The 25577-nt window shown below is 35.0% G+C and overlaps 1 protein-coding gene across 2 annotated transcripts in view; it reads left to right on the forward strand.

The window, feature by feature from the left end:
- Window positions 1–25577, forward strand: part of LOC145668685 (uncharacterized) — a 742633-nt gene that overhangs the window by 705948 nt on the left and 11108 nt on the right. For both annotated transcript variants that reach the window (XM_081736754.1, XM_081736755.1), the window contains 6 exons: window positions 5950–6156; window positions 8065–8247; window positions 14075–14272; window positions 17185–17331; window positions 20871–21065; window positions 22564–22763. In XM_081736754.1, coding sequence (XP_081592880.1) covers window positions 5950–6156; window positions 8065–8247; window positions 14075–14272; window positions 17185–17331; window positions 20871–21065; window positions 22564–22763 — 1130 coding nt within the window. The remainder of the gene's footprint in view (window positions 1–5949; window positions 6157–8064; window positions 8248–14074; window positions 14273–17184; window positions 17332–20870; window positions 21066–22563; window positions 22764–25577) is intronic.

The raw sequence follows: 25577 nt of genomic DNA on the forward strand, positions 1-25577 counted from the left end.
TTTAACTGGCAAGCAAATTGGAAAAAGAGCATTAAGAAGACCTAGGAGCAGATGGGGGATAATATTACGATGGATATCGCAGAAATAGCATTACAACGTAGAAACGAGATTCAATTAGCCAAGGGCAGAAATAAATGGATAGCTTCGGGTTCCATAGACCTAGATTGAATGAATGAGTTAATTAGATACAATATTTCAGAATAAAATTTGTTGATTCGTTACTTTTGAAACTATGTTTACTGGCTGTTTACATGAATTTTGATTACTTCCTTCATAAAATTTAACAAAGGAAATTTCATCATTTAACAATGTCCTTGTCAACATCTGTGTTGTAAATTTTGATGGAATAGTAAGTGAGATAGAGATTTTCCGAATTTTAACACTCCGATTTCTTCCAGTATGAGTCGGGCATATTTCAAATATGCTCAGTTAGTAGCTAACTCAATTTCTTGAAAATGAATCAGCAAGAAAATTAGTTCTTTCAAGCCAGAAAGCAACCCAGAATAGAAAACTTTCCGGAACAAGCGATTGGTAAACATAAAAACTTTCCGACTTCTCTAGAGCTATGATCCCATTCGTGTTGTACGTTAAACTGTTAAATCTCTTTTCTCGTACGGTCGATGCAGATAAGTGACTCAAAATCTAATCATTAAAACAAGATGTTTATATATATACAGTGAAACCTCTACTAAACGGACACCTCTATAAAGCGGACACCTCCCGTAACGGACATATCTTGTAATCCCCAAACACTGCAATAGGAAAAATCATATTGGCAAACCTCTCTAAAACGGACACTCTCTAGTACGGACACGGACAGTATTTTCTGTCTTTTATAGGTATTATTTACCTCTGTATTACGGACACTTTCTCTAGAAACAAGTTGAAAAATACAGTAAAAATACGTTTTTAGTAATTCATACATGTGTCACCAAGGAAGCATTGTGACAACATTTTGCCTCCTCAACTGTGTACTTAGCAATCCAGACGAAGCATTATCTGTTTAACAACACCCTCATGTTCTTTGCTTGCATTTCACTCCCACTCAACCTGTTTTAGACACAAAAGTGATTGACAGTTGCCTGCCGTCTGAGATGACAAGTTATTTTACTATCCCACTGTAATCTCTGACCAAGCAGAAGACAAATTTAGTATCTTCTGCCCTCGGGTACGCATATTGTCTATAAAAAATAAATAAATAAAAAAAAACTACTGGACTGCAATTAATCCCACAAATTAAAGGAACATACTGTAAACGTAGTAAGTAGTGATAACTGTAAAGTGCAGAAAACTATAACATCTTATTTCCATGTTGTGTCTAGAACATAGAGTATTGAATGACAGAGGATAATGCAGGTTCAGTATCATTTTGGTAATATTCGTAAATACATGATTCATGCAATTATTTTTTCTAATTGGATATTACATTGTTTATTAATTTACGTAAGGAAATATTGGCACCTCTTTATGGCGGACAATTTTTTAATCCCCACGGCTGTCCGCTTTAGAGAGGTTTCACTGTATATATATATATATATATATATATATATAATATAAACAGATGATAGACAGTGATGAGTTATCTTGGAGACTAGAGTAATTATCATACTGCCGAAAGTGATAATTAAAAAATACAAATAAATTGTTCAGAAATGTATTCTTCATGTCTTAGATCTGCATATGTTTACTGAAATTGTACTTCAAAATCGGAAAGACATTTATTGAAATCAGCTTTGAAACTGTAAGTATTCATTACGTTCAGAATAAAATTTAGTATTAAGTCAGTTAAAATTTATTAGCAGAATTAATCTTTAAAAGCAAAGAGGATATAGATGACATCTATATATTCATAGGGTGTTAAAGAACTATACTGACAAACTATAAGAGGTGATTCCTCACATCAAAATACACACACACACACACACACACAAAAAAAAAAAAATCATTTGAATTTTTGAAGAAAAGTGCATAGTTTTAAAGCTAGGACCGTCCAAAGCTGTGAAACACAGATTCATTCACACATTTATTTCGAACATGAGAAACCGTGGCGTAGCAGTCCATGTCAACGTGAAGGAATCACTTATATGCCTTCCAAAAATGCACCAATGTCCAATGGGTGCGTAAGGAATTTCCCACAGGGCATATTTCCCAGACATGCTGCCAACAGAATTCTGAGATATGCTCTGACTTGAAGGTTTTCCAAAGTAGACAGAAGACTGCCTTGATATCAGTGAACATGAAATGTGTTAGCGAGAAGTAAGAAACGTTAGGGACCGCCAGTTCCAGTCCAGTAAGTGGCATTTTCTAAGTACTAAATAATTATATAGAGAGATTTTAGGTGTATTTTTTTTTTATGTTCACTATATTTTCAAAAATGTGATAAAGTGGGATTATTACTGATGAGCAACCAGAACATCAAAATTTCACAAAACAAAATAAATTATTGACCTCAAAGAGAAAATAAAATTAAAATAAATAAATAAATAAATAAATAAATAAATAAAACTGTCCCGTCAAAAAAAACTACCCCGTCAAATGTTCGTTTACCGTCCATCTTGTCCGATTGTTAATTGCGTACTTTACATATAGTAGTACTTCACATGTTATCATCAAATAACTATAAATCACTTACTACTGTGTCATCGTTGCCGTGATATCCCAATTCGATAAAGTGCTATATCACAAATAGCATAATGTGAAAATATTGTAACGTGGTGCTGTATCTTACAGAACAATTCTCAACTACAGTAGAGCGTCGATTATCCGAACGTCGGTCAACCGAACGACCGCTTAACCGAACTGTGTACTCGCTCGCACCTGTTACTCTCCCACCCTACCGTCCATCATCCCCCTCACTCCCAAACCAAGTTTTCCACAGTAGTCGCCGCACTGAGCCACCGCTGGCGGAACATTGCTTCTAATGGGGCCTTCATAAGGCGCTGCTGACCGGCCAAGCCGCCAGTCGCTGTGTTTCAACAATCAGCACACTTCTTTTTATGAATAAATCTACTGTACAGTACTTCTTTTTGGCAAATAAACATGTACAGTTCGATTATCCGAACAAACCAGTTTTCCGAACACTCATGTCCCCCAATTACTTCGGATAATCGACGCTCTACTGTACCACATTTGGTAGATACAGGATTCTTGCATCTACAATTATCAAGTAATTTTAGGTGTGTTTCCTTTAATGACAAGCACTTGATAACATACACGAAGTAAAATGAAGAGGGTCAATTAAAAAGAAAGTGCATTTTATCTAATCATTTTAGTTTAAGATTGATTGATTTGTGTGAGTTTACTAAGACGAGTATTAACACTTAAATTAAGAGTCTAAAAGTTGATTTGGTAATCATATATATATCTCTCTGTCATTTGTGCTCTATTACACTTTCATAATATATTTGAAATTGGAAATAATATGAACTCTCACTCGATGCTTAATGTGAAGTTCAGCTCCCCTTGGTTCCTTTCCGTGGCGTTTTTACCATGCTCGTCTCCTTCTCAGGTCGATCCAACAAAAAGTCTCGAATCGTCTTTTCACTTCCTTGTGTAACTTCTCTGTTTTCTCTGACGCTATCTTGCTATGTCTGGCTTCCTGGATTTTCACAGACCGTGTGAATACAGGAATTTGTTGACCATAACATGACTGATTTATTAACTTTCTAGCGGATGTTCGTATCCTGCGTAATGCTGTGCTGTAACATTCTTCCTCTACCTCTGGTCTCCAATGTTTTTACATGATGATTTTTATCTCAACTTTAGGGATCTTATTATTACGTTGCTCATGTACGTATTAATTTTAATTAAAATCTCAACACAGTCTAAAAATACAAACACATAAAATTTCCCCAACAAAGGTCTCCACCCTCAGGACTGTAAAGCAGTAGTTATTTATTTATTTTTTTATTTTTTTCCCTATTCGATGACGAGCGGGGATGTGGCTCGTAGAGAAGGTAATCTTGCCAACATGCGCTCCGGCCGTCTTTACTCCTTATGTTTTCACAGGCACACATTTTTCTAAATGAACTCCTTAGTCATATTTGGATAAGAGTAGAAATCCCACCTCCACTGGGGATCAAATCCAGGTAGATCCTTTTGGGCAGAGATAGGGTTCTTCAGGATTGACGTCAAATGGTTTTCGTAACTCACGATAAGAAATTGGATAAGAATGGCTTTATAATAAATTTAACGTCTCATTATAAAATTTGTCCTTATGTCTAACTTCTAAATTTAAAACAAAAAAAAAAAAAAAAAAAAAACATAAAATAAAATAAAAAGGAAGATTAGCTCTTGTTTATATTTCAGTGTCGATTTAAAGGATTGATTTCCTGGTAGTAACCGTATTACAATATAAGCTTTATTATTTAAGTGACAGTGAGTACTTATAAAGAGAATGTAAGCTAGATATGTAAATATCGTTTTCTTGAAGAGAATAGAATTCTAATGACATAATTTATTACATTCTTAAAATTTCAAATTGATTACAAATTCGTTACATTGCATTGCAGACTTTCAATCTAGAAACAACATTATTACTGAAGGAACTAAGTGCATTTATTAATGTCTGCATGTTCAATCAATTGTCAAGCAATAAAAGAATGAATATTAACAAAATAAGTAGTTAACAATAAACCTAACGAATGAGGCCTGTGCAGAGACCACGAAAGAGAATTACATCTCTAGAGACAAGAATCAATGTAGGTAAAAGTTCAACTTACATTTCAAAAATGCAAAGTCGTCTCTCATTTCTCGACGTAACTGAGATCAAACTTAGATGTATCTAATGTGTCCTTTTTCTATTTTCTGCCCTGTTCTCCCTTTTGAGAAAATTTTTCCAGTTTATATATGGTTCTAAAAACGACTTTCACTCTTAAGGGAAGTGAAAACAACTAATACGTAATGTGTCCTTGTACATTGTTTGTAATTTTGGGTTTTTCTTAAAATTGTTTTCTTTTAACTTTGCTTAAGTTCCTGGTACATATCTGAACAAATGTTTTATTTGATAGTACACTCAGGTGCAAAAGTTTTTTGATATTTCAAATAAAATAATATACGTATTACATTAAACATGACACTTACTAGTGCCGGGTGTTCCTTCCACGTTTTAGAAACTTAATTATTTTAATTCAACTTAAATTACGACAGTGAATTTAGTCTCAAATCAAAGTAGCATATAAGTCTAAAAGAGGTTTTAGTGCTGTGCTCAACTGATCCATTTTTTTATTTAATGGAGTAACAATTTCCCGAAATATAAAATAAAAGAACATTGGTTATCCTTGCAAAGCATTTAAGACACTAACAGTTGTATTTATGATACTCGTCAAAATATAAATCACCGGTAACTAGTTTCAGTTGTACTTAAGTTACTCATCAAAATATAAATCGCTGATAACTAGTGTCATAATACTATTCTTCTGTACAGAAAGGAATGTCGCAACCTGCAAATTGTTACAAGCAGGAGCAAAACGAAAGTACAGTTCAAAAGTTCAGGATGGACCATTGATTTTGAAACGCCCTTTTAAGGTTTAAATTAACGGTTTAAAAAAGTTAATTTTTTTACGATCCAAATATTAACAGAGGGAAATTGTATGACATACTTTGCAGTGCCACCAAATTAACGATGTTACCAACCCAAAATAAAGTTTTATTTATTTATTTTTATGGCAATATGTCATATTGTTACATATTTCAAATCTATATATTAAATGACGCTTACAGTGACATATATTACTGAGTGTTACCAACTAAGAACGGGCTGCAGTATACAAACATTCAAGTTTTGGAGACCTCTACAATAGTGATGACGCCTGTAAGATGGATAGCGTAAGGCACATCGAAAGAAACTTAGGTCGATATATAACGTTTTCTTTTCTAATGAATAGGTACAGAGTTACAAGAAATTAAAATTTTTGCTTATTCCAAAATTTTTATTTCGAAAATAATCAGGATTTGTTAGAAGAGGAGCAGAAGTTACGCAGAGCCCTGGCTGTAGAATTAGAACGAGAGAAGAGAAAATTGGAAGAATTGGAACAGTTGCGGGAAAGAGACCATCAACGAGCTCAACAACGACTTCGAGAAGAACAAGAAGTCAATCAACAACTTAATAATCAGCTTATTTTACTTCAAAACCAAAAGGATGAATTACATAGACAGGTAAATATATGTTTTAATAACAACGTTAGATTTATTTTAGTTCTTTTATTTCGTGTCAATGAAGTTGTAAAATTAAGTTCGATGTTCCAAGTTTTCTTTTTATAGTACTCTGAATATACTAAACATCATAAATCACGTATGTATTCTCTATTATGCTGTACTAGCTGTTTAATTTATTTTTAATTTTTGCACATATATGGTTTCAAGATTGCGGAATTTTCTGTAATTAAAACTATATTTGTTAGGTAGTTTAGGAGTTGCTTGGATTAAGAAGTACTGGATGTTTCGTCAAGAAAGCCTAACTAATTTGGAGGTCTATGGGCAAACCATGCATCATCCAGTTGAAGCACTCCATTTAGCCTTCGAGATTTTATGAGGTGCTGTGTTACTATAGCGTTATTTATGTTTTGGTGGTAAAAGGTTGTCATTTATTGTCTTATTTATATATCCATTGCAGAAAAATAAATATGCTCTTTATCCAGCGACATCTGAAAATTATTCAGAATTTTTAACTAAACCAAGATGTATGGAGATATTTTGGCTAATTTTATAATTATTAGGTCCTCTTTTTTATTTAAATCAATCACAAGCTGCCATGTCTCTATTATTATTATTATTATTATTATTATTATTATTATTATTATTATTATTATTATTATTATTATTATTGTTATTGTTGTTATTATTATTATTATTATTATTATTAAGTATTCTGCCTTTTGGCAGATCCTGGGACTATTTTCAATTTTAGATTTGAGCCAGGAAATGTTTCTTTTACGTTTTTTGCGGGCGCAGTGGCTCAGTGATAGAGCGTTCACCTCCGGTGCTTGGGGTCCCTGGTTCGATCCCAGCTCGCGCCGTGTGGACTTTGTGGTGGACAAACACCGTGCTCGTGGGTTTTCTCGGGGTTCTCCCGTTTCCTCCCACTTTCTTCATTCTACCATTTCACTCATCTCTCATCATCGCCGTCTCCTTTAGCCTAACCGGCATAACTGTGGGACGTAAAACTTAAAGATTTCATTTCATTTCAAAGATTTCATTTCATTTCATTACGTTTTTCGATCTTCAGCTTCCTCTTTTAACTCCCAATATTTTCTTCTTTTCTCAAATCATTGACCAGTTTTGTTCTTCTTCTTCCTACTCCTCGCTTTCCTTCCATCTTTCCTTCTATGGCGGTGTGAAGAAGAGAATTTCTTCGCAAGATGTGTCCAATCTAATTGGCCCTCTTACGAAAGAGCTGGCTACAAGCGTACTCCTCTCTCCTACCTGTTTTAGAACATTTTCGTTTGTTACTCTACCTATTCATTTTATCTCTTCCATCTTCCTCCAACACTACATTTCGAAGCTCTCTCTCTAACTTCCATAATGTCCAAGTTTCTGAACCATACTGTCCAGTTCTCCATATATAGCACTTGACCAACTTCTTCCTTAGTTCAATATTGAGCCTGCTAGTTACGAGTGAACTTTTCTTATTGAATGCTTCTTTGGCTATGGCTATGGCTGATCTACTTGGTGCAGTAAGCGTCTCTCGTCAAAATATTTCCCAGACACTTGAAATGATCTGTTCGTTTGTTCTAATCTAACCCGTAAGGGCGCCTTTCCACAGGATATTATCATGACTTTCGATTTTTTTTATGTTGATTTCCATTCCATATACTTTCCTACTGTCAGCTGTTTTGTCAATCAACTCCTGTAGTCCTTCTTCAGTTCTGGCTATAATAACAGTATCATCTGCATACCTGATCTTGTTGATGATCTGCACTCCAGTATGAAAGATGATAATGCATGCTTCCATTACGTTGAAAGGGAAACTGTAATTGCGAAACGCTTATTTATTTTTCTTTTGAAATCATTCATTTCATCTCGAGCAAAGAATACCTAGTAAGATAATATTCGTTTCTGTTGTAGCTTATTAGTGAGCGAGAGAAAAGGCATCAACTGTCTGTCGAGAGGGATGAGTTCAAGAGGAAAGTTCAGTCGCTGCAAGAGCAAGAAATACAAATGAATCGAAGAAGAGAATTAGAATTTGATGAGTATAAAAGAAAACAGGAGATGTTGGAAATAGAAATAGAAAAATCGAAACTTAAACAGGTGAGATGGTAGCACATATTACATTTGTAACTTTCATCTAAGTTCTAGGAATTCAGATAAGTGAATATAATGTTCAAATGAATATAGTTTTCAAAATATTTTATACCCATCTTCATGTTATTAAAAGATACGATTAAGCGAAGAAGATTTCAATGTTACTGTTTTAAGATAAATATACTTACAAGCCTAAATTAATACTAGACCACGGTGACATGGCTGCTGATCAATCACCACGCTCACATCAAACTCAACCTGCAGTAATCCAGCTTGTAAGATGTTTTAGAATGACCTACTAAGTTTAATTATTATTTGTGCTTCGTAAGAAAAATTATTGTAGTTAGTGTTTGAACAATAATGTGCATTTTGTTGTTTCGCTAAAGGTAACGTGTTAGTATGCTGTGTCTATAAAGTAAATATATAGAGAAATTAATCGATTTGCTTTTAATGCTATTCGTGCCTCATTCCTATTGTCATTTTCTCAGGTGCATTAAGACAGCCATGATACATGTGTATATATATAGTGATCGAAGTGAGACGGTATGCCATACCGCCTCTGGTTTTTCTGTGATCATGACAGTATCTAAATAGCCGGTATGTTGAGTGAAAATCATAATAAAACATACCACCTCTGTTTTTTTCCACTTCGAACACTGTATATATATATATATATAATCAGACTGGCTAGGGCCGTAATCCCGGCCGGGGCCTCACTGTCAACTTTGTTTTTATACAGGGTGTTTCAAAACAACACCCTGACACCAAGATAAGACAAAATGTGTAGACTAACCTGGGTGCACAAATGCTTCCTTTCGGAGTTATAGGCTGCCGAAAACAAGAAAAACTGAACTTTAAAGGTTCATAGCACCAATGCTATGGGACCTACTGTAGTTGGGTCAAGACTACATTTAGGAACTAGTATGTGCCCTATTCAAATATCCATGTTTCATAATCTTGCGGTACTTCCGCAACAGTTTTTATAGAGGTAGTTGGTGAGTACTTCAAATTATATTCCCGTATCCAAATTGCCTTTATAAAAATTGTTGCGTGAGTACCTCAGGATTCTGAAACATGGATATTTGGATGGGGCACATACTAGTTCCTAAATGAAGTCTTGACCTGACTACAGTAAGTCCCATAGTATTAGAGCTATGGACCTTTAAAGTTTCTTTTTTTTTTTTTTTTTTTTTCATGTTTTCGGCAGCCTATAACTCCGGAGGGAAGCATTTGTGCACCCAGGTTAGTCTATACTTTTCATCTTATCTTGGTGTCAGAAATCAAGTCTCAAACGTCCGTGTTGTTTTGAAACACCCTGTATATAATTTTTTAATTCTTATGAAGTATCTACAACATAAAAAAAAAGAAACACGAAATTCGTGCCTACATCAGATGCACGTCACTGAGTATTCTCACACACATAAGAAAGATAACTATAGATCTTATTACGATCAGACGGCTCCCAATACCTTACGGGCTTTTTCCAGAAGGTTATTACGATGTACAAGAGACAGCATTTAGAAAGCATGGCATAGCCGTCATTTCTCGTTCAATTATGATGAACATTGTAGCCTGAATTTACAATAGAGCAGACTGAATGGGTAAATTTCAGTAATTGAATTTATGTTATTAGTAGACTAGGATATATACACATTTTTCATATTACATATGTAAATACATATTTAAGGATTTTTAACGTAAAATAAATATTTCGGTTATTTATGTTGCTACTACAACTAAACGCTAAATTTGTTGAACTAAAATAGTTATTGTCTGTATTGTCTGTCAGTTACTTGAAACTAGTGGAAATTAAATTGCTTTGTAGGAGAAAAAATGAGCTATCATGTTTTTTTTTTTTGTTTTGTTTTTTTTTTTTTTTTTTGTTTTTTTTTTGACTGACGTCATTAACAACTATTGACCCTGTATGTATTCCATAAACAAAACACGGGACATTTTAGCGTTCAGCTAAACGTTTTTGAGACACCGAGACAGAACTCTGAAAAAGGGACGATCCCGTATTTTACGAGATGTATACGACTCCTACCGTAGGGCCCCTAAACTGCTCTTCCAGCCGGAGCCCCGGGGAGCCCAGTCCGGCACGATATATATATATATATATATATATATATATATATATATATATAGGGTGTCTCAAAACTCCCCAAGACATAGGGTAACTCTGTTATCCTCAGAGTTACAACAAAATGTTAGAGGGGTGGCCTTCACCAAATATAATGTTTTCAATCTAAAGTGAAGGAATTTTTTTAAATTGAACAAGACATTTGGGCTGTACACTAGGGTGGGCCGAAAAAATGTTTTTAAGATATTCAGGATTGAGTAGTTATCAAAAGTTGTGCATTGGTACGAAATGAAGCCATGCCAAATATGTTGATTTTAAAACAATATTTAACCGGGCCCCCGTGGCCCTAAAGTTCCCAATTTTTTGTTCAAATACAATGATTTTAGGTAATAATAACATTTTACCAGACAATACTATTAATACATAAAACATGAAATACATGGTTTCAATATACGCAAATAACTATTAAGAGCTTAACTAACTTTCATAACTACCATATTAACACACGAAAATCCTTTGTGTTGAGCCCAGCTCATAACTCAAACTTTAAGAGAATATCACTTTTTCGCATCTGGATGCAAAATACATAACACTGGCTTTCCGAAGGCGGCGCTTACATTGCTGAATTCAAATCAACTAGAAACAATATGGCTGCGAGCCTCTCTTCCTGTATTGTCTTGACTTCGAATTAAGCATATGATTTTGAATTACAACTCAAAATGCAAAACGATCATTAACCCCATTAAGAAATGAGATATCCCCCATTAAGAGCCAAATTAAAGAAATTTAAGAACGGTGCTCAGAAGCTATGTGATATGTTCTCTTGCAAATGCTGCGATAGATTAACCTGTAAGTGTGGTAAATCAAATTATATACCGCTTTTGGACTGGGAGCTCATATTAGATCAGATAAATCAGAGACAAATGACGAGTTGCAATGTAGATGAAGCAGAAACCCATAGGCTCAAAAGAAAGCATGACACACAGATCGATTATGATGCTACGGAACCAATTACAAGAGGGTTACAATCGTTAGCCTCAATCCCGTACTTGGAACATACATTAAGCGCTTCCACCCCGAATTCAGACGATGAAGAGTTCGCATGGAGCAATCATTTGGAGAATAAAATCTAAAGTAAACCTAAATAAACAATAGTGAGCCCTAAACAAATGAGTACCGCAAAAGATTTAACAGGTATATCGAATAGGTCGGCTGCTAAAATTGTATCCGCTGTTTTAGAAGATATGAATTTACTGAACAAAACTAACTAAGACAAGGTAGTAGATAAAAACAAAATCCGTACGAAACTAGCAAAAATGAAAAAGAAAAAAGAAACCGTCTACAGTGTAAAGCTACTAATTTTAAGGGTCTCTATTTTGATGGCCGAAAATACCAAACTATAGTTCTAATTGACAACTGCAATAGGCAAAGCACTGAAGAATATGCGGATTATATCGATTTGACCGATTGGTCAGAAGTAATAGTAACGAAACCTCCAATTTCGGCTAACGTATCAATAGAAAAACCAACCGAAATGATTGTGGAAAAGAGGAGGTTTCAGTTTGTCACGTTCCCCTTCCACACACAGGCTTTGGAGAGGTGTGTAAAGGTAGTAACAGAATCTTCTTCAGAAGTATGCGGGAGTGTTGCACGAGACGGTTATATTCGAGCAAAACTGGAAGCACGAAAGTATCTACCAAGCTTCGAACATAAATCTCAATATTTTGTTCTAAGATTCAACTAAGGAGCTTTAAGTAAGAGGAGGGTGGGTGGGAGGAACTCGCTGTGTAGCCACCTCCACGTGGTGAGTTCTGCGCTGGTTTGGTGTTTGTTGGTCAATTTTTCAACCTTACCTTATGTATTTGTGTCCGTACTATTATATCTACTAAACACCAATCAGGCGAAGAGCTGCACATCAGATCAGAACATTTAAAATCCTGGGGTCAAGTTAAAGTATTAGGAATCTTAACCAATTTTCTATACATACTTAAAATAATGGTATTTATATTTTAAAAAAATAATAATAACACTTTTCGGACCCGCAGGGCCTGCTGAAATATTTTTTTCTGCCTCTGTTTTGGGGAAGAAACATAGCATTATACAACTTTTACACGGTACTCAAACTTAATTTTCTAAAAACAAATATTTCAATATTTTCACTACTCACAACCATATTTTTTCAGCATTAACGTTCTTTTGGGCTCCCGGGGCCCGGTTAAATATCTTTTTATCCGGCTCTGTTTTGGTGAGGAAACATGACATTATAAATTTTGCACGGTACTCAAACTTAACTTTCTAAAAAAATATATTTCAATAATATTTTCACTATTCACAACTTTTTTTCAAAATTAACGTTCTTTGGGGCCCCCGGGGCCCGGTTAAATATCTTTTTATTCGGGTCTATTTTAGTGAAGAAACATAATATTATACAACTTTTGCATGGTACTCAAACTTAACTTTCTAAAAAAAAATTTCAATATTTTCACTACTCGCAACTATTTTTTTTTTTTTTCAAAATTAACGTTCTTTGAGGCCCACGGGGCCCGATAAATATCTTTTAATCCGGCTCTGTTTTGGTGAGGAAACATAATATAACATTATACAACTTTTGCACGGTACTGAAACTTAACTTTCTAAAAATATATTTTAATAATATTTTCATTGCTGGCTACTTTTTTTAAAAAATTAGCGTTCTTTCGGGCCCCCCGGGGCCCGGTTAAATATCTTTTTATCCGGCTCTATTTTGGTGAAGAAACATAACGTAATATTATACAACTTTTGCATGGTACTCAAACTTAACATTCTAAAAAATATATTTTAATAATGTTTTCATTGCTGGCTACTTTTTTTTCAAAATTAACATTCTTTGGGGCCCCCGGGGCCCGGTTAAATATCTTTTAATCCGGCTCTGTTTTGGTGAGGAAACATAATATAACATTATACAACTTTTGCACGGTACTCAATATTAATTTTCTAAAAAAAATTTTTTTCGGCCGTTTTCGGCCCACCCTACTGTACACTCTTTATGCGCCCAATGTTAAATGAAAATGAAATGTTGCCATTTACCTGAATCCACAACATAAGTGAATTAAGTTACTGTCTGTTATACTAACCTGTCGATAGCCAATCCCCATTTCAAACCTGGCCCCATTTACCATATTCTTACAAACTTTGTCCACCTCCCGTTCCGTCCTTTCCTCCACCAGCCCAGGTAAATGGCAACGTTGCATTTTCATTTAACATTGGGCGCATAAAGATTGTGCAGCCCAAACGACTCGTCTGATTTAAAAAGATCTTTCACTTTAGATTGAAAACATATTTGGAGACGGTTTCTTCTCTTATATTTTATTGTTACTCTGATAATAACAGAGTTAACCTATGTCAGAGAACTTTTGAGACACCCTGTATATTTTAAAGTTAGTCAAGTTTCATTATTTACATTGATATTAGTGCGTAATCTGGCTTCAATATAAATTTCATGCTTTGTGTGCGCAGTTATTGTGAATTGTGAGAAGACAAAAATAAAGCATCAGCGTTATTTTCATTTCCTAACAGTACACAATAACTGAACAGATTTTTGTTGTAGTGGCTTGTGTGAATGCTTAGGTGTTTTATATTGAACTTCACCACAGCAAAAACTCAGATGACAGGTGGGTTCAAACTCCGGTACTAAGACATAACCACTATTGCGTCTACTTTTAAGCGCTTGTAAAGTCATGATTTTTAACTGTATATTTCATTGTTTTATTGAAGATCGCATTACAACAGGACTTGTCTCAGACGCAGCAACAAATGTCTCTTATCCAACATGAGCTAGAAGACGCGAGAGAAAGAGAAAAGCAGTTAGCTCGTGAGTTGGTGGAAGAGAGAGAAACGTCTTATCAGCTTTTGCAAGAAAAGCAGCAACACTTCGCTTCAGCTATGGCTGCACCATTTGCGGAAAGAGTAAAGGTAGGTGTTCGTTGTTTTCACACCAATTGTATTATTATTTTTACTCTTGTTATTAATAGATGTAATCAGTTGTTGTCTTTCTCAAATTATTAAAAAGATAAGTGGAAACATTACCTCCGTTAATTTCATTTGTAAGAGCTTCTAGAACAATTTCGGCCACTTAATGTTGTACCCATGTTCACCAGGTTAAGTCACTGACGAGAAGATCGAACCACTTTATACACACATTGTGCACTTTTGATACAAGGATTTCATTATGAAAGAACTCACGATGTAACAATTCTTCTGTATATGCTTACACTCTGAGAATCGTGCAGATAGTAACAATATGAAACTCTCTCTTAGGCTCTGTTTCTCTTCTTCTCGTCATGTAATTATGCACTTAACCTTATGAAAAAGACCTCTGTATAATTGGCCGAAACCCGTCATGAAAACTCGTACAGACGCAATCAAGTGATTTCACTTATCTTTTTTGTTATAATTTGATTTAAAATGCGTCAATTTCTGTCTTCAAGCAAATGTTCTCTTTCTATTTCATCAGTTCTAAATTCCTTTTTTGTAGCGCTTTTAACTCACCATTTTCTTGTCTGCTTCAATTAATATTTTCACCCTAGCCATCAGCTATCGAGTTGGCGAAAGCAATGTTAAATTTGGAAAGTATATTTTATTTGTTGATCTCTGCTCAGACATAATATATTGTGTGGTATTATATAGTATGTAATTTTGTGATAAATTGACCAATTTGAGTTTGGACCGATCTGCGTGAAAGACATTTTTACATTCGTTCTGAAGTTCTGCCAAAAACAAAACAACAACAAAATAAATAAATAAATAAATAAAAATAAGAGACTGCACCAAATAAGATTCTTTGAAGATCAGTAGGCAGAATTTTCTATACTATAGAAATTGAAGAAAAACAAGTATCAAATTCGTCATTTTTTTTTACGTATAGTGAAACAGAAAGCAATATTGATGCATATAGTGCACATAACGTTGGTTTATCTACAGCCCACGAAAGCTTGTTGTTTCGCAACCACCGCATTGTAGCATGTTGTACAGTCGCTGTCAATTCTAATTAATTCAGAATTTAAGTGTAAATTCACAAATTATCTTTAACAGCGATGGTTAATTAATGATGCAGTACGCGATAGAAGAAAAAAGAAGCATACTTCGAGGACATTCTCCATTTTTCTTTTGCCCCCCTTGAGAAGATAGTGCACAAAGTATGCCTAAATCACCCATTTTCAAAAACTTCGTTCTCTTTTGCGTATCTTTCTTCTTGTTTATAATTGAAAGTGAAGTTTTGATTTCAATCAGATTTCCATAGAACTTGGCATTGTTTCAGAATACGCACATCAAGCTTTTAATTCTGTCAAAGATAATAAAGAGAAGGGTTTGAACTACGATGAATTTCAAATTGAATTTGTAAATATCAAAGAAAGGTTCTGAAATTATTTTTCAGGCCCAGCAAAGTAATAAATGTACGAAAACTTGGCTCTATTTTTCACACTTCTGTTTTTGATGTAATTCCTTAATTACTGAATTTATTTACTATTTGATGCAATGAGCCAAAGTTTAAATTTTTACTATATTTTATTGTTTTATTTTCATTGGTAGTAATTTGTGTACTCTAATACTTACATATAATGTTTTTAAAATGTAAATATACGAGGTGTGTTCAAAACGTATCGAACCTTTTTTTTTTTTTCTCCTCGCGTCAACCAGTGAAGCGCAGTACAAGTGTACAGGGGACACTCATGCGCAGTTGTGAATTTTTTCCCGCCCACAGAAAACGCCTGTCATCGAGTGAAGAGGTGTAGTGAGCGGTCGTCCTATTTCAGTTTTCTGTAAAATGACATAAAAACTTGAGCAGCGATATTGCATCAAATTTTGCCAAAAGCTTAGTGGTACTCAAGCGGAAACCATTCAGTCGGATAGGTACATTCAATTTTGAACGAGAATTTAGGCATGAGGAGAGTGTCCGCGAAATTTGAATCAGGCTTTCATAACCAAAAAAAAGTCCTGTGTGTGATCAGGCTCCCTACTCACCCGACATGGCTCCCTGTGACTTTTGGTTATTTCCCAAGCTGAAAATGCCACTAAAAGGAACACGATTTGAGTCAAGAGAAGACATCATGAGGAATGCGACGGCATAGTGGCTCACCATTCGAAAACTGCGTTTCAGAAGTGTTTCCAATAATGGCGGGAGCGTTGGGAGAAGAATGTGCATTACCAAGGAGACTACTTTGAAGGAGATTAGCGTTTTTGATTTCCAAATCAATTAATGTATTTTTGCTAATCAGAAGTTCGATACTTTTTAAACACACCTCGTATATATATATACCTTACTGTACTTGGTTATGTCACCTGTATCATTTTATTTGTATTACGTTTTCTGTTGTAATCTCGTTTGTTATATTGTTTGTACTCCCATGGACACACTTGTGGCCACATGTTTCAGTATACAGAAAATTCTTTCTTTAAAAAAAAATCTTTGCCTCCACCCACGCCTCCCGAATAAATTTAACTCTGACACTGTAACTGCATATTGTATTGAATCCAAGTTTGGAGCTACAAACGTCAAAAGAATATATGCTAATAATCCTGCCACATAGAAAACACAGACAGCTTAAAGGCATTGTGTTTCAAAGCATTCTCAAAAATCGTATGTAATTATTACATTAATATTTATATCCTAGATGTAATTTCACTGAATTTTCTCATAAATGCTTCAGATATTTAGTTGATATTTTGTCTGATGTATAATCCAGCTCAGCAACAAAAGTTAATTAAGATACTTAAAGTTCATCCGTGTGTGTAAAATGATCTTTCGTGTTTATTATTATTATTATTATTATTATTATTATTATTATTATTATTATTATTATTATTATTATTATTATTATTTTCAGAAAATGAATGATTTTCTGGAGAGTCATATTAAAGAGAATACGGAAGTATCACGAACGTTAGCCAGGATAATCAGCGAAAGGAATGACCTTCAAGCCAAAGTTCGTCATCTGGAAGACAGGCTACGAGAGACCGCTACGAGGCGTCAGGTACAATTTTACTCGTACATAATCCATTAATTTTTACCTTCTGTAATAATGTCCTTATTTTGTATTTTATTTTATTTTATATATATTTTTATCGTCTTATAGTTTCCAGTTCTAACTAATATGATATGGTACAGTGTTTCTTATGGACACAGTGCCTTTTATTTGGAAAATTCTGAAAAAACAATACTGTGCTCAGACTTTTGACAATGATTTTATGTATATTATTAAAATGTAAGATAGTGAATAGTGATTGAAAACTAATAATGAGATGAAACCAAAGAAACCTACATATGAGTAGGGATATATATATATATATATATATATATATATATATATATATATATATATATATATATATATATATATATATAATATGTATATATGTATGTATGTATGTATGTATTATTAGTGAAGTTTAGTCAGACGAAATATACGAGGATCGTCCCGAAAGTAATGCCTCCTTTTTTTTTTTTGGAAACTAATGGAGATACATAAATAACAACAGCACAGCTAAAGAGAGCAATATTTCAGCAATAGAGCTGTTTCATTTTTCCACATAGTTCCCACCATTCGTTATGCACTTTTGCCAACGATGAACCAGAGCCCGCATGCCGCGCTTGTAAAAATCGGCATTCCATGGACAGTCTTTTGGATTCCGGCTCGTAGTGATGACACCATATCTCATCTTCATTGACGATGCTATTCAGAAAATTGTCATGTTTAGTTTCGTATTGGTCCAGCAGGTCACGACAAATTTCCATTCGCTGAGTTTTGTGATCTTCTGTAAGCATCCGCGGCACCCATCTCGCACAGACTTTGCGATAACCAAGATTTCCAGCAATTTTTTCCAAGGCATTATAGCCGACATTCAGCTTTGTACACAATTCTCTGGTCATTATCCGGCAATCAGCACGGATGAGTTGATCAAGACGCTCTTCATTGCGAAGGATGACAGCTGTGCAGAGTCGACCGGGCCGTGGCTTGTCATGATCACCCTTTTCACCACCTTGAAAATGCCGTACCTATCGCCTCACATTGCTCACGTCTATTGTATCGTCTCCAGAAATCTTTACCAAGCGTCGATGGATTTCAATCGGCGCAATTCCTTCAGCAAAGAGGAATTCAATGAGACATCGTTGTTTTATACGCACGTCCATATCAGGCTCCATTTTGGAACACTCCTATGCTGGCGCCAACTACCGCAGAACAACGGGACCAGCTGCAAATAGAAGAGGAAGGTACAAGCATTAGCATACACTAACGACATCTGGCACGGACATACAAAGTCAACACAAAAAAAGTAGAAGGCATTAATTTCGGAACGACCCTCATATGTTAATTCATACTTGCCTTAAAGAAAAATAAAAGTTTTAGATGGAATGGGAAGCTTAATCGGAAAGGTACTTTAATATCATATTTGATGAGAATATTAGACATGCTTATTAATCTTCGACGTTGCAATGCAATATGCTACGATTGTGGTTAACTATAGCATAATTGACTGATATTGGTAATTGTATAAAAGTTAATAAAGCAAAGGAGCCATGTTTATATGTGTCTTGTGAAACCTTCATTATGATCCCTGAATGAATATCTTCCAGTTCATTTTAGAACGAATATTAATACTGTTCATTGGTTCGGTTACTTTCGGGAATTACTAGTATGTATTTCATAATAACGTAAAGATATATATTTCTCCAATTCTATTTATTTATTATAGTGACAGTTTATCTTCAGATTTGACATTACAACCGCCAAAAACTTTTGCACAACTTTTATACTAATTTAGGAAAAGTATCTCAGAGCTGCAGATATTTATGTTACCAGGTGTTTATATTTATTTAATGGAAACACCTGGTGTTGGAACACGTCAGATTTCTGCTGAGTTGGTAACGGTCAGGCAGCATCCGCATTCCTGGCCTGTAATGGTAGGTGTTAGAGCATACTCCGTACTACGTGTGGAACAGTAGAAGGCAGTGTGTAATAAACTGAGGAGAGAGAAAATAGGGCACCCTTCTGGTTTCCAAGAGATCAAATTGTTGACGCTCAGTTATGTGGTACGACCTTGACGAGATTTGAGAATGTGTTTGATGTGTCGGAAGACAGTATCCTTGGCGATTACGGCCCATAAAACTCAAGTCAAAGCCACATCGGCGAAAAGGTACACTGGTTCGGCGTAAAGATACAGTTGGTTCGGCGTAAAGATACAGTGACAGGCCTCACGGAGCATTAAAGTGGATTGCCATTCAGATCCGTCCTGCGAATGTAGTACAAGTGACGGAGGAACTCAGGCATTACCTCCTACAGCGTGTGTCGACGGTCACAGTCCGCCGCGACTTACATAAGATAGGCGGGTTGCACAGTCAATATCACTGATAAGGGAACATCACGCTTTAGCGTGGCATCAACGGTGCCGCGAATATGCAACATAAACTGCTATTGACTGAAAACGTGTGATATGGTCCGATGAGTCACCATTCATCTTATTTTAAACCACGGATCGTGTTAATGAATGGCGGACGCCCGAAGAAGTATATGATCCGCAGTTTCTCCTCCCAACCGTGAAACATGGCAAGAGGCTCTGTGATGTTGTGGTCCGCAACATCCTACTTTTTAGTAAGGCCTGTGCTAACGCTTATCGATCACGTCACTGTCTGTGATTATGTCCTCATTTTAGAGGATCATGTGCATCCTGTGGTCCAGATGTTGTTTCAGGGCAGTGACACATATTCCAGGATAATGCGCCCATTTACGCACCTGGAGCTGTTGCGGCATAGTTTGAGAAACATTGTGATTAAGTTACCTCTCCTCTCCCCCTCTAGTTCCTGGACCTGGACACAATTAAACATGTTGCCTCTTTTTGGAGAAACGAATCTGCTTTCATTTTCTCTCTCACGATATTGAATAATGCTTTGCACACGTAATGGTGTAGTATTCCACTAGCTACCATTCGGGGCCTCTATGACTCCATTTCATCTAACATTAGAGCTGTTCTGATGTCGAGAGGTGGTCCTGCACCATTTTAGTCTGGTAGGTTGTATTTTTTTTTTTTTCTTTTTTTTTTTTCAGGCGTTTCCATTAAATTATAAATATCTCTAGACAGATGGCCCAAAAGTAGGAATACACCCCTGCATTGATCAAGTATAACATTCTAGTTTATGAGTTTATTTGTTTCGGCTCTTCCGAGCTTAAGATGTAAGTAAAAGCACACTAAGAACGAATAATAAAGAAACTAAGTCTACCTGATGGATAACCATAAAAAATTATATAAAATGCAATGAGCTGATCAATGCGGTAGGACCTACTTTTGGGCCAAACTGTATAACTTAGAACTGAGAAGCTATCAACATTTTCTTATATTATTAGTAAGGTCATATTATCAAGTCCGCCAGTAACACCCTCTGTCTCGTATCTTTCCCGTACTTCCTTTTATTTGTCTTTTCCTTTATTTATAATGTGAAGTAGTGCAGTTGGTAAATTCCAGTTCAATTTTGACTATCTTTTATTGATATGTACTTTTTGTTTTTCGTGTTGTTCAGTCTCCGAGATGTGCAGAAACAATAGAAGCATTATTGGCATCTGAACGTGCAGCTTGGGCTCAAGAGAGGGAAGCATTACAGGTTGCTGTCCACCGAGCAGAAACACTAGTGTCCAAATTACGAACTGAGCTTCGGTATCGAGGAGGAATTTCGCCAAGTGCCAGCACAAGTTCTTTGATCGATACAGATGACAGGGTAATAATAATAATAATAATTATAATACAACTTTGTATAAGCGATATCTGTATCTATCTATCCATCTATTTACAGTATATCTATTTAGTGTGTTCTCCTTTCTCTTATATAGGATAAGGTTGTTATTCGTACCAGACCTTTAACTTTGTTCGTATTGCAGGATCGTGAAACTGAAACATTACAATTCAAGTCGCTTGTACCGAATTTAATGTTAGTATTTTGAAGTTTTGAAACCGGCCGGAAATTGTCTAGTATGCGCTCTATCTAAATATCTATGTTTTACCATCCTCCGTTATCGTCGAAACGAACTGTGAAAAGGAAGTTGAGGTATAGGAATACTCCTTTAAGTACTAATGGTACGTTCATTTCGCTGATACCGGTAAATTCTGAAACATGAATATTTAGATAGAGCGCATACTAGTTCCTATGTAATTCCGTAAACCGTTTGGGATAGGGCCTATAGTTACTAAGTCAGGGCGTTTTGAAACTTTTTTTTTTTTTTTAATATTTGGCGGTTTATAACTCTGAAAGGAGACATTTTTCGACCCATGTTTATTAGAATTTTTTTTCTTTCATTTCATATAAGGAATCACCTCCGAAAGTTTTTTGGTGAAGTTACCTTCCACCCTGTATATATGCGATTTGATATATTTTTATTTCAATACTATGTAGAACACGAGACGAGTTAAAAGGCTGGTATGAACTAACGGTCTCATCCTATATATAATTAAAAGAATTATCATTATTAAAATTCTCGTTATTTTGATAGTTCGATAGTTCGATTAAAATAGGTACACAAAGTATTTTATTGGATAATGCCTCGATTATTCTGAGAAAGGATAACAACACACAAAATTAATTTTGTCGATTCATTGTTGCCTTGATTACAAATCTGTGACCGTAATTACAAGTTTGTTAAACTGTTCTCACGAGAAAACCTGCGTAGACACCTTCGATCCAACATATCAAATGACATAGATGATAAGTGTGAAGAAAGAAAAGAATACATATATATATACACCTCGGGGTGACTAATAGTTAAATAATAAACTATATGACGCGTGAACTGAGCTATGTCTAGTGTAGAATATTGTATTGATCCAATAAGCGTCACACCAATGTTCGAGTGGCAGTCACGTTACTTGATCATAGTGTGTTTTATCTTATTGTTGGGCATAGAATTAGAATGTCGAGTTGACAGAAGTCGTTCCGAGTATCTTTGATCTAAAAGTGTTCGTGTAAATATGTGGCTAATCGTCTATAAATATGTAGTTATCATTATTTGAAATTGGCACTTTAACAAGAGGTCCCTTGGTACTGATCACTCAAATGCTTGGGAACTCGTTTATGAAAATAAAAGTACGTAATATTTATGGAATTTGACAAGAAAAGTGTCATGAGTTAGAATGGATGTATTTTGGGAAATAATGTTTTAAGGGAATTTTAAATATGGAAAACAATGTAAGACTAATATATTTTTTCCTTCTAAATATTTCAGGTTCATTATCTGTACGGAAAATATTTGAGAGCTGACAGCTATCGAAAAGCTTTAATTTGGCAGAAGCGGTATCTGCTGATTGTACTAGGCGGCTATCAAGAAACAGAAGCATCAACTATTAGACAGCTAGCGCAATTATCAGGAGTCCAAGAATGCCTTCTACATCGAAATACAAGGAAAAATCCCCGTGCACGATTTAGGTAACCTAACAGGAAATAATGAATCTTACCTTACATATTAGTAGTAGCTTTTGTGTTTGAAATGAGATTGATTAAACAGAATTCCGCACTGACCTTCTTCGGAACAATCATAGATGTACATGATGATAGAATTATTTATGGAATAATAAAGTAGAAGGAAATTGAAGGAGGAAAACTGCACAGTGTCTTTATTGAACACGTGACCGCGCTTTTCTGGGCTACTTTAGCATCATCAATATGGTACGGTAGTACTAGACGATAACAACACGGACGTAGCTACCGTACTTTTATTTGGTAAATGCTTAAGGAAGCAAATACCACTATATAGCGTCCTGGCCGAAGGTTTTCTTAGATCCCGTAAGGTAGAATAATAGAAGTGAATGTAGCAAAATCTTGTACCATTCGAGTCAACCGGCATGTGTACGTCTGACTGTTCTTCTGTTCCATGATAACTTTTCTAATATGTATCGTATTTTAATGAAACTTGGTATATACCTTCCTTTAAATTTAGGAGATAACCCTATAATTTGAGGTTGAAATCTACTATCAATGATAAAGGAGTAAAAGGACTTATAAAATCCACTTTATGTTGCAAATTTGCACATTACATACAAAAAAAAAAAAAAAAAAAAAATCCAATAAAATTTACGTTAAAATTATGCAAATTTAATAAAATATGTGTTACATTTTCATTAAAGAATTCCGATCAGTGCTGTCGATTTTTGATATTCACTACACGTTATAATGAAATAAACTACTTTTCCTTGTCGAGAGACTGAGAAATATTTCTCCCTGACAGGTTGATTGAGTAACATAAATACATGCATGGCAGACCAAACGACATCTATGCCTGAAGAAAAAATAATATATATATGTTATGAGTATATATAAAACATTTATTGTTAATATTCACTTCAATGTAAATTGAACACTTGACTCTCATACGAAAAATATTTATTTGAACACTGGTAATAATGAAATCCAAATAATATGTCCATCGAATATTAAACATTTTTGCCCATATTTGCTTCATTCTAATGTGACGATACACCTGCACGTTCACTACGCACTGGGAAATTGGGAGAGATAATGAAGTAAGACCCTTCTACTAATAATTCTTCTCGTAAGCGAAATAGAAATCCATACAAATCGAGCGTTACTGATATCACTTCACATCATTTAATTAATATTCGAGACCGGAAGTACTTATGTCGGACACTTAATAAAAACTATATTACATTACAGCCCTGAGTAGATAAAACATAATTTGTGTATTAACGCGCAGAATATTTTGCTTGTCTCTACACAATAATTTTAAGAGTTACAGTTCGGTTTGTCTTCCTCGAAAAACATTGATTGCTGCCTGTCTCATTCTGCAAACGTATCATACAGACTCAAACCAAGTTCTTTATGTTTCAGTGTTAATTAGTTTCCCACAGGAAGCCAAGAGTGTAAAATCTCATTTCAATAAAAATATTAAGAAGTCACTAAATACTTTTGTATCATCAACTATATGGAAAAAGTTCATGAAAGTGAAGCGTGAAAACCGTTATTGTAATAGCCGTCTTTGTTTCTATCTTGCAGCTGCACTCTGAAATCAAAGCAAGGATGGAGCACGTGTTAAATTATGAATTATTTCTTTGTGTGGTTCCTTGGGAAAAGAAAAGTAATATTTTTGATAAACTGGTTCCAATTTATGCAAAAATACTTTTTTTTTTTTTTTAATAGAACACAGAAACACAGAATGTACAGTTCATTATAAAGAAAGAAAATGCACTGTTCTTGCCGATATATATATATAACTGGAAATTTATTGCAGATTCTCCTGTTTTTATGAAGCATAATGGAATTAGTAAAGGATTGGGTACAAACAATCTCCAATTAAAAAAATAGAAAGTTCACTCGGTTCTGCAATGCGTGGAGTCACTAGTACTTTTCCTTAAATTTAAAAACAGTGGGTAGAGCACTTACCTCTGGTGCGTGGGGTCCCTGGTTCTATCCCTGGCCAAGAAAGTTTCTGGTGAACATCGTGACCATGGGTTTTCTCTGGGTACTCCCCTTTTCTTTCACTTTATCATTCCACCAATTCTTACATAATCATTCACTTGCTTTAATCATCATCCCCCTTAGCCTGAAGGGCATAATCCTGAGACGTTAAACAAAAATATTTTAATTTAAAAAAAAGACTGTTTACAAATGAAGATATATATATGATAAAAGTATTGATGGAATGGCAAGATGAAAGAAAACAAAGTGATTATCCGATAAAACTCTTGTGTTCTATTCGTTGACTGTAAAGCCTATGTGATATAAACTCGCATTTACGCTTCAAGGAAGGCCGCTTTTGCTCAGTGATAGCGTTCATCTCTGGTGTGTGGGGTCTCTGGTTCAATCCCAGCTTCTGCGAAGTGGACTTCGTCGTGGACAAATACTGTTTCTGGGTTTTCTCGGGGTTCCCCGCTTTCTTCATTCCACCATTTCATTCTTATAATCACCACCGACTTTAAACTAGAAATTTCATTTACGTTTGAACGGTGACTAATATTGACTGTTTTGAAGAGTAATATTATTTTTATATGTATAAATAGGTAGACTTTTGCCCGAGTTTTCTGTTTTACGTAAGTAATCTCATAATCTGAATTAAAGATTTGTAAGGAACAAACGAACAACCAATATCCAGGATATTGGCCCCGAAGTTTCCTTTTGTGTTACCTTTTGTTTACTGTATTCTGGGTAATCCTCAAATATTCCATGCCCTTTCAATTATCTCTAGCCACGTTCTCTAGTTTCCCATGAGAGTGTATGTAACACCTC

This window comes from Thermobia domestica, chromosome 13 (genome assembly GCF_964235325.1).
Source record: "Thermobia domestica chromosome 13, izTheDome1.hap1.1, whole genome shotgun sequence".
Taxonomy (NCBI): domain Eukaryota; kingdom Metazoa; phylum Arthropoda; class Insecta; order Zygentoma; family Lepismatidae; genus Thermobia; species Thermobia domestica.